Below are 10,768 nucleotides of genomic sequence, written 5' to 3'. Positions count from 1 at the left end.
CTACAATTCTTTCCGGTGTAGTTTTGCTCTTACGATGATTTAATTGGCGTTTGAAGTCTTCAACTGGAACGGATGTCTGAATATTAATACAATTTGAAATGGTGAAATTATGTAGTTTCATCGTCTTTGAACACCACAGGAATTGAGGTCACTCCCCCCCAGTTCTTTAGTCATTGTCGCCACCTTGTGTTTAAATCATAGTATTACAACAACAATACGCATTTTCACCGGTGTCTGATAAGTGAAATAAGTGGTACGTTTAAAATAAGACAATGGTAATAAATAAACAGATTATTTTTAAACTGTATTTATTAAATTACAGTTATTCCCAGGTACACAGAAAAACACCTTGAAATTGTCATTTATACTTCCAAAACAATGATTTAAAAAAACATGAAAACAGTTCACGTCTTTGGTCCAACACTGCAATTGCAGCTTGACGAGCGGGTAATTTATTTACGCCCATCTTCATGCATGGAAGAATAAATACAACATCAAAGTAAAGTACAAGTGCATAAACAAAGACAAAAGGACGTGTCAATTATTACATGTAGCCGTTATAAACACAACCGGTTGTACAGGCTGATTGTCATGTTATCTATAAAGAAAATACAAAAAATCTTCATAAGAGTCCACATTAAATTGAAATAAAAAAAATTCTGACCATAAAAAAAAGGCTAATTCTGGTATTCATAAGGCCAGCATAATTGATTACATGTTAAGACACATGGGATGTGCTGAAAATGTTTTTGTTTTGTTTAAATACCAGAATTCTCCTTTAAGTCATAGTTTCCCAAACATCTCAACTCAAAAAACCCAGATTTGAATCTTTAACGCAAGTACCAAATATTAAAATACATCACGTAGGACCATCATATAATGCATACAAACCAACAACCAACATGAATTTATACCAATACGATCAATAGCATCCTTAACATTATAAACCCAAATAGACACTTAGTCCGTTTTGATCCCTGAGCCTCAGTTTGGGCAACTCTTGCTTTTGGTCAACGTCAATATTTTCATAAAGGACACGGGGGGGAAAAAACAAATACAGCAGGTTTTGTCCTTAAATGGTAAACTGTAAAAAGGAGCATCGTAACAATAATGTAAAAAAAAAAAAAAAAAAATCAAGAATATCATCTTGTCATAGACTTCCACCTCAACTTTTTTATTCTAAAGTTAAGTATAAATATAAAAAAATGAAAGATCAGCATAATAGTCCTTAGGTCCACGCACCTGCTGTTCGCTTTCCTTCCTGTACGTGTCGCTGCTTCCCAAGAAATAAACAAACATCGTTTGTATTGCTCTATTTCTGAAATTCATGTTTATCTCATTTTTTGACTGTACTATTTTTAAATGTAATATTTCAATTTTGTATTGTTCTCCTCCCATTTGTCAAATTGATTGTTTGCCATTTAAAATTCAGCAATGAACCTTTTTGCTCTATCTTCACGTCATTTTGGCGTTCTGTTGATAATTTTGCGTGTTCTGCTTGCGTAGGTGCGCCTCAATGTCTTTATGGAAGAAAAGCATCCCCAACTGCCCGTGCGACGCCTCGTTCATGGCCTTGGATTGTATGCACATCCGGTACTGATCGGGTGCCAACTCGTCTGCGCAGTGCTTGTCGTGCCAAAAGTGGAAGAGGCCGCGTGACGGAGCCCGCACCACCAGAATACTACTGCGCAGGTACTTGCGATACAAGTGCACGTCCTCTCCTCCCCAACCCTTTATATCAATGTCAAAACCACCTGCGGGGAAAACCAGAAATGCATCCCAAAATATCGAATGGTACTTTTATAAATGTAGCGTATGCGGCACGTTACCTATATCGATGAAGTCCGAACGGTACTGGCAGGTCATGCCGTATCCGAAATCTCTCCAGAAGCCCGTGTCTTTCTTCAGCACCTTAGAAGACAGGAAGTTAAAAAGGCAACAGGGGACAGATATTTTCAAGGCCTGCCTGCTGCGTTATAGATTAGCCTGACCCAAGCGTATTGCCCCACGGTTAAAAGAGTCTTTTTCTTTATGGAGATGTTTTACCAGCTGTTGCTCCACTGCCGGGATGTGCTCGGGACTCCCGTAGATCAGCTTGGGGTTGTACTGGCTGAATAACACTGGGTAGAAGACCTTCTTACCTAAAATGGGAGACAAAGTCTTTTCAGGCCACTCCCAAAATTACTTAGTTTTTTTTAGGCATAACAAATGTGAATGACACTACACTCCATAGACGTGAATGTAAAATTTACCAGACTCGGCATTGAGTCGGCAAGATCCGAGGAAGTCGGCGGTGAAGTGGATATCTACGTCACAGAAGAAGAGCAACACGTCGCCGCCCCTCCACGCCCGCGCCCCGACATCCAGACCCCGACCTCGGGAGAACTCCTCGTCCAGCTGCAGGAGAGTGTAGTTTTTGAAGTTGGCCTCCCTGCAATACCAAACAAGAGTTCCCACAGCTGAGGTTGAGCAGACGGCCTCTTTCTTTAGGAATCTCAAAGCGAGGCGACGATGTCGAAATTGCGCAAGTCACCGGGGAATGCGTAAACAGCTGCGACAGCTGTGATGGAGCCCTGGGGCCAAATAATCGATGCGCTGAGTGACTAATTCTGAGTAGCACGGGCTGCATATGGGAGAAGGAGACGAGAGACCACACACCGTTGCAAATGAGGAATTGGCCATAAAATGACCAAAAAAGGTCTTCTGTGCCTAAAATAAGATACATCACCGTTTTGAGTTCTGTGATTTTTTTTTTTTTCCCCCAACGGCCAGTGACAAAATGTCAGCATAAGGAAGCATCGCAGCAGGCAGATTTGATTTATTGTCTTGGGAATATTTTTTTTATGTGCATGTTCTGGCATGCGCGTACTTGCAGCTGGATCAGTGCCGAACAGTTGTGGCGCATATTTGGAATAGCAAAGAAGCTGTCACCTGAGTAATGATCCTTTCATTGTCCCAAACAAAAGCGGCAATTCAAATTTGCCCAACCTGTCAGTTCCTAAAGCTTGTTATTTATTTTGGGAGCTTCGTTTGAGCCCTTTGCTTGAAGTTGAATTGAAAGACAATAATGATACAAAAAAAAAAAGCTTGAGTGAAGATGATCCTTTCCTTTCTGTTTTTTCCATTTTCACCCTTTGCTTGAAGCCTCGGCCTACAGTATTGAAGTCGAATTTTCCTTGCATTATTTCTTACAGGCCACCATACATCTTCAAAGCTCTATTACAACTAGTGACGGAATATAAAATTCTTATAAATCATTCCAGGACTTGAATAAATAACTACATAGATTGTTTTAGATTCAATCAATTCATTTTTCAGTTTGCCTTTCTTTGAGGGGATTCCAGGGTAATGTAAAAAAAAGGCTGCAGGAAAAGCTATGGAAGTGGTAAAAAAAAAAAAAAAAAAAAAAAGATATAGTACTTGATCCAAATTCCATGTGTGCTGCCTGCATCTTCGCTTACTTCATCTTTCATTCATCTCCCCTTACGAGACTTTGCTCATCATAAATCTCTTCCTCTGCAAGTCTCTGGAACTTTGCTAGTCGCTTTTTATTTCCATCTCATCCCTGGCAAGGAAACAAACGGACCCTTTGTGGCCGCGGACTTGAGGCCAAACGTGAAACCTTTTGAGGGATGCGGATCCACTTGCATCGCCATAGCAACCGACTCCCCCATTTAGATAGAACACTGATTTCCTAACTCACCTGGACGTGTTCTCTAGGATGTGGCGGACCTCGCTCATCTGCTCCTTCCCAAAATAGACCACCGTGAGGTGGACGCGGCCGTCCTGCCGCACGCAGACCTCCCTGCAGACACGTAGCCGCATAAACACAATTGTCCTAATTGCCTATAGATTGAGGTTAAAAAGAAAAAAATATATATGATAACTATTTACAATCCAAGCCCTAACTTGAAACCCTAATTTGTTTCGAAGAAAAAAAAAAAAATCACAGTTTAATTGATGGTAAAAGTAGTTCCTTATTTGTTATTTCTGGTACAAAACTACCTTGAAGCATCAAAATGTCGGGGTGGATAATGTTGTGCCTGCAGGTTTTTTATAGAAACATTAAATTTATCGCTGCTGCAAATCCCCGAGAAAAAATAGACTGATAGGATGCTATTCAACTATCTTCATAACCATAGTGCAAAATAAGCACGATTGTGCTTATCAAAGCAAGCAAATTGTCGACAAAAAAACCAATGAGGCTGAAGTGTTGGCTCAGCGTCTCTTTCAAGTAAGTGAATGCCACACTGCGCTGCTGTAGATCAACTGCTGTGCCCCCCGGGGAGCATTTGAACAAGCTGAAGCAGTACAACTAAGCTGGATTTACTGGGAGGAAAAAGGAATGATAAGCAATGGTTCCAAAAAACGGCCCATAAATAAACACACTTAAAGGAGAGAAGGACATAACGGTGGACCTTAATGCTGACAGACCAGCTTGATCAATTTGAACCCCGGTTTGTCACGGAAATAATTTGGCAAGATGTTAACGAGCCAGCAGGACCGAGTCCATTAAATATATTCAAAGTCTAAACCTTGAGATGACTTCACCGTAAACATCAGCCAAATCTTCGCGCTTCTCCGCTGACATCCGCCTTTACATTATTATTATTATAATACATTATTATTATTATTATAATACAGACCAAAAACAGTTAATCATACCCCCCAATACATTTTACATACTTTCTTGGCTGTCACTCCCAATCACTAAATCTGCCCCAGTTTTGTTTATTTTGAGATTTCATACCCAGCAGCGAGAAAATAAATGAACTGTTAAGTTTACTTATGCAAATCTTCCTCTTGATTTAATCCTCGTTTAAAAATGAAAAACTGAATATGGAATAGGGCACGCACCTGAAGTTATGCATGAACTGCCTGAACCTTTCGGTACGTCGCGACAGCGGCATCACAATGTTGATGAGCACGTCGGCCGTGTCCACCCGCTCGCTCTTCACCTTCATCAGTGGTCCAAAGGGCCGGAAAAGGACCAGGCGGCGGAATTCTCGACTGGATTCCCCGCGGAAAGTCAGATCGTACACTGCGCCTTTGTCCTTCTCTGTGCGGGTGATGCCTGTGGACGGGAAAGCAAACGCACAAAAAACTTGTCACAAGGCTTGCATGCGTTAGCATAATTATTATGACCGATTTTTTATGAATATCATTTCACAATTACAATAATAAATAGATAACCCCGTATTGAGCAAGTCAAAATAATTCTTTACACAAAATCAATTGAATTGAGTTGAAGAATTTTTAATTCAGTCAGATGCTAACGCTAAAAAAAACACACATGCTAGGGTATTTAGGTCCCCAATGCTAATTCGGGGCCTTACATTAGCCTGAACTCGTCAATTATTGGACTTGACTTGCAAATTGAAACCGAGGTCAACACTGAGGGGAAAAACACAAAAGCGGGAATGAAGGAAATAAAAGACGCTAATGAACTGCAACGCGTTCTTCAAAGAGAGAAGATCCAGCCTGATAACCACCCAAAACTTGCGGGCTTCCTGCGATGTGAGCCTTGATTTCGCCGCGGGATAAGCTTTTGATTTTCTGAAGAACGTTGACCAATTTTGATTGCATGCGTTCACGCATCCTCCCCCATCTTCTCTTCTCAGCCGTTCTCAACAAGACCAGGCCCTCTTCCGCTGCCTGCTTTCAACACACTCTTCTTTTATACATGTAGCGCCTAATTACGGCTCTGATATGATCTCTGACTGCAAAAAAATTGCCAGCCCCTCCTCCATCCCGTCAATTTTGTGTCAGGCGCCATTTATGCAATGCCAGATTTTCCAGGCAATGTAAGAAGCTGGCGATCTGCCAAAGATAGACCAGATGTGAGATGCTCCCACTGTGAAGGAGGAACAGCTGTGTCCATTTCCTGGAGTTGTGGTCCAAGCAGGACAACTCAGTAGCATATCCTGATAAACAGCGCAAACACTCATTCGTGTGACGCAACATCTCGTCATGCACATCAGTTTTCGGTGCTTGGTAGTTATTTTTCACGTCTGCTCAATTATCCACTAATTGACGAGCGGGATCAAATTGTTTCGGAAGGCTGAGCAGAAGTGTCGCGTCTGTTTCGATGATCTTGTCGTGCGTTCTCACCTTCTATAAAGTCCGACTTCGAGTAGACTTTGCTACTTTTGCCGTTGAGGTTGTGCAGGGCGAACTCCAGCACTTCGCCCAGCTCGTCCTGCTTGTCCTTCCTCACGGGTTTCTCCTCGGGGTGTCGCGTCAGACCCATTTCGAGCTGGTAGACTCGGTGCAGGGTGAAGCTCTCAAAGGGCACCACCGTGTACTCGCTGTGTTGCCTAACCCCGGCGGTCACTTCGGCTTTGGAGATCTGGCTCCTTAAGAAGTTCTGGAGGTCCGCCTGCTGGTTTTTGGCTCCCGGGGCTTCCCCGAGGTCCCCGGGCTGCGAGTTGCGCCCCTCGGCCGGTCCCCCGGCGACGGCCTTCTTCAGGGTGTCTTGCACACCTTTGAGCTGTTGGCTGCGTTCCTGCAACGCCTCTTTAAGCTGAGCAATCTGTTTCTTCAGCGAGGAGATGTGCAGGCGGTGTTGCTCCTCACGCTCTTGCAGTAGCTCCTGGTAGGAGTGGATCACCGGCGGTCCCCCGCTTTGGGCAGCACCTCCGGGCCTCGTACCGCCCAGGTCGACCCGATTGGTGCTGGGGCGCGGTAAAGCGCGACTAGGCGGCGAGTCGTCCGGGTGCAGCGTGGTGCAGGTCATCACGTAGAAGAGCGTCAAGGAGCAACACAGAAGAACCAACACGGCGCCAACCCGCGACACCCAGGCTAGGAGCCTGCGCCGCAACATGGCTGGCGTCAAAATCACTCGGATTGGGAAAGATCACGTGACCTCACGCACGATGATAAGAGTCCATTTGCGATTAAGTTCCATGGCCGTGCCACTTATCTGTGTGAGGTCACTTCATGGCACGGACGCTTGACATCGCCTTCGCTCCTCGGGAAAGTCAACAAATAAGGCTCGGTTGCTTGTGAGAAAGCCTTTTTTCCCACTCTGTTAGTCCGTTTAGCGTCATGGTCTGCTAGAAGACCCAGACGCCGTTACATCATCCATCACGCGAGGTGACTCATAAGCGCTGCCCTTTTCCTGCGCGGAGATGATTCAAGGAAGACGTCTGGAGATCCTTTCAATCGCTAACCCGCCGTCCAGTGCTGTCTCGACGCTGGGAAAGTGGAGAAAACCAGTCAGTCAAGATAGTCAAATGTAATTTTAAAACCAATTAGAACCATTTTCAACCGCAGAGGCGTTGACATAAACAAACACAAAAACCTCACGTGATTTTCACAGATTTTTGAAATTATTAACGCAGCTAGCGAGCCTTCTCACGAGTGGTCGGGAAGATGACGAAGACAAATGTTGTCACATGAGTGAGAGGAAAAAAAAAGTGGGTCAGTTACACAAAGTCATCTTTTGAGACAAAATGATGCTTTTCAGCATGGCCTAACTGGAATATCCACCTCATGTGATTTTTTTTTTTTTACATCTAAAAAGGCGGCGTTTGAATTATTTAATATATCAGACAAGATCCACAAAGAGCATTTTCAAGTAGTGGTGGAAGGATACTTTGCACCTCCAGGCTCACTTATGACCAGACATTTGAGTTCTTCAAATTTTTCAACACTGCCTCATGTAATTTAGACCTCAACCATTGACAGCATATATTTTTAGCACGCCCAAAACCAAAAATGTAAATAATGTGGAATCATTATGCGATCACAAACCGGTATAGCTCTGAATTCAAGACGTCAAGGTAGGATATATGTTTTGCGGGCTGGGCTGGGCTGGGCTGGGCTGATTGACAGGTTGTTTGAGTTACTGTACATATCTTGAAATGTATCTCTGTGTATCACACTCGGCCTCTCGGGGTCTCGACACACAGTCGACTCTTTGACAGTGCCGACCTGTGAAAGGATTAGTCTATGGTGCGAGTCAATACCGGACTGTGCTCCGGCGAGGCGCCGCCGCCGCCGCTCTCGGACAACTTGGGGAGGATGTTTGAGGAATGAGCGAGAGAGGGGGTTGGGGTGGTAGGGGTCATTTTAGAAAAAAAATTATCTACTGCCGTGAATCAACAGAGTTACCACGGGATCGTTTTTGAGAGATCAAAAATGAAGTCACTCCAGGCATCCCCGGGGTTCAGACCAAGTTACTCCAGAAGGCACACACGAGCATACCAGGAACTGAACTGTCGACATTTCTCTTTTGTTGCCAGTGCGAAAAAAACCACTGTTTAAGTTCTGCTTGATTTTTTTCTAACGAGAAGAATCGGTACATTTTTTTTTTCATGTCTAGTCTTCCAATATGGAAAATACAAGTTTCTATTTGGCAACTTTTCACCTCCCCCCTCCCAAACCTTGCTATAATCTCAAAATGTTCAAGTGTTCCAAATAAAAGTCTTCCTTGTTTCTCCGTGACGGGACAAATTCAAGGCATCCCGGTGAGCCGCTATAAATCCAACACAGTCGGGTAGCTTGTTTACAAGCAGACAAACACGCCATTTTCCGCACGCTGGGACAAAATAGTCTCGCATTTTTCATTCTTTGCGGGCAATAAATCGAGATGACTCGGAGCGCGTCGGACTCTGGCTGCGTTTTAAAACCTCACTTCCTCTCCTCTAGTGCTGAAACTTCCTGTCTACATGGCAACATGGCCTTTCTTCATGTTGGCTCAGTTTTCGTTACGTTCTGGGCAGTCACACTCCTTCAGCAGAATTCACACGCGGTCCACAGGTTCACCCTCATCCAACCTTTAAATGTCACAGGCCTTCCGGCAAAACCACCTCGCGACCTCTTTTTAACCGAGCGGCCAAATGCCTGCTTCGAACATCACTCTCGGGGTCCTGATAACAGATTTAAATTCTTACAACAAGCCAGGATGCATTTATTCATTCATATGAATTAATATTTATTTAATTGTCGTCCTCAGTCAAAATGCGAGGAGATGACGAAGCGCACGAAAGGTGCCGGTATTACGCGATGAAGATGATGATGGAGGAAAAAGACGGGAAGTGGAGAAAGATGCTCTTTGATGACATGTCCCCTCAGGTGCTCCCTCCCTCCCCGCTCATTAGGGGCCCACTTTTGCCTGGAACCTTCCTGTCGACAAGCCATCTGGATGGAAGGTGAGTAACACACACAGCAAAAAAAATAATGTCCACGCATAAAGTGGTGGGATGTCGAGCGCGCACAGTCTTGTCCCCCCACTTCCTTAAAGAGTTTCATTCTTTCGTAGCCACGTTGCACCAGCTGAAATGGCGTCAGTCTCCTCTGGGCGGAAAATGGCCCGTTGTGGCAGCGGTAGATAAGATGGGCGGGAAGAGATAGTCCGAACTTAAAAGCGATGGGGGATAAAATAAAATATAATCCCACCCGTCAAAATATAAAACAGATTTAAACAAACTGAAAAGGAATCCGCAATGCGAGGGGGTCAATTGTAATATTAATTTTTGCACACTATAAAATATATTGTTTGTCTATCTGTGTTGCTGCACCGTTTGTGTTCAAATTGTGGTGTGTGAAAGAAGTATTTTTTTCCCCTCGGCTGCATTTTTTATTCCTCATACTGCAGCCTCCATCAGATCATTTAAAGTGACTCTTGCATGAATTCTAATTACATAATTAAGGCATAAGCAGGGTTTTTGTGACTGATCCAAATGAAGATTGTTTTGACCTTGTTTGATATTTGTGCTCTACTGATTTGGAAACTAATGTTGTGCTAATTCCAATCATTTTCTCATAGCCGCTGGGGGAGCGAGGCAAAAATCAGGTGTGAGAGGGGGTTCAATACTTCCTTTTTGTGGCAGTCCGGCAAACTGTCACCAGACGTTCCCGCCAGGCTGACAAATTAGGCGTCAACGCTAAAGTTTAAGCAGCAAGATGGCTACAGTAGAAATGTTCATTCATCCAGTGAGGCGTACAAGCAGAATTTAACACTTAAGTATTAATAATATTGTGCAAACAACAACAACCAAAGTAAGCCACACACAAACATTTACTCTCAAACGGGATCTCACATGGAGCAATTTCATCACGCGGGGCACATATGTGTCATTGTGCATCATGTCATTTGTCGCACCTAATCAGTGGTGCGTTTAGCCTTTGTTTGCCTCTTGTTGAAAGTCAAGCCAGCCCCAAACAGCCTCCAATCCCATAATCTCCACTTTCCAAAAATGAGAACAGCCAGCTCCAAATATGTATCGCTTGCTTGTTAGTGAGTGAATGCGCTAAGCAGGATTAGAACCGTTTTCCCCTGATAAAAATGCCTCACAGTTCTGCACGTGAGGGATGGAGACATGCAGCTATGGAGCATTGGAACACGTATTATTATTATTATTATTATGTCTGGATGGCCGACTTTATTTTCCTTTATCATAAATCATCCTTAGTACACCCACCATTCATAAATCATTCCATATTAAAGTAAGCACAAGATCAATAAAGTCCCAACTTCTTTCCTAATTATCATAAAATATAATCACACAAGAAGTGAAAATGCAATGGGTTTGGGCTCATTCATCCTAATATTTTACCTCTCTTCCCGGCGGTGATTGGTCCACTGTAGTCCAGTTAGAGGTGGCGTCTCATCGGGGTGTAGCGCTTAAATCCTGGTTCCCCTCCGCCGGTCCTGTGCGGACACTAACTGCCGGCAGCTGAGCGGGTGGAAACGAGCGTTAGTTCGCCTAATCAAGTCGGTCAACACCGGAAACACGCGCTCGTCGCCTTCAAAGTAATGTGA

The 10,768-nt window shown here is 43.9% G+C and overlaps 1 protein-coding gene across 1 annotated transcript; it reads right to left on the bottom strand.

Annotated features, from left to right (window-relative positions):
- Positions 1-291: 291 nt before the first annotated feature.
- csgalnact1a (chondroitin sulfate N-acetylgalactosaminyltransferase 1a) lies at positions 292-10,704 on the bottom strand. The gene is made up of 8 exons (XM_061292682.1): positions 10,563-10,704; positions 6,112-7,196; positions 4,858-5,074; positions 3,704-3,805; positions 2,253-2,431; positions 2,047-2,141; positions 1,830-1,911; positions 292-1,754 (listed from the first exon to the last, which is right to left on the bottom strand). The coding sequence occupies exons 2-8, from the start codon at positions 6,821-6,823 to the stop codon at positions 1,456-1,458; spliced, it is 1,686 nt and encodes a 561-aa protein (XP_061148666.1). The 5' UTR covers positions 6,824-7,196; positions 10,563-10,704; the 3' UTR covers positions 292-1,455.
- Between the last annotated feature and the right edge of the window lie 64 nt (positions 10,705-10,768).

This window comes from Syngnathus typhle, linkage group LG12 (genome assembly GCF_033458585.1).
Source record: "Syngnathus typhle isolate RoL2023-S1 ecotype Sweden linkage group LG12, RoL_Styp_1.0, whole genome shotgun sequence".
NCBI lineage: Eukaryota > Metazoa > Chordata > Actinopteri > Syngnathiformes > Syngnathidae > Syngnathus > Syngnathus typhle.
Note: the sequence above shows the minus strand (reverse complement) of the source record. Positions and strands in the feature narration are given on the sequence as shown.

Coding starts and splice junctions, on each gene's coding strand:
- csgalnact1a (XM_061292682.1), bottom strand. CDS start 6,823: ATGTTGCGGCGCAGGCTCCTAGCCTGGGTGTCGCGGGTTGGCGCCGTG. Junction 3,806..4,857: donor CAGTTCATGCATAACTTCAG/GTGCGTGCCCTA, acceptor ACGTGTCTGCAG/GGAGGTCTGCGTGCGGCAGG. Junction 2,432..3,703: donor ATCCTAGAGAACACGTCCAG/GTGAGTTAGGAA, acceptor TTGGTATTGCAG/GGAGGCCAACTTCAAAAACT.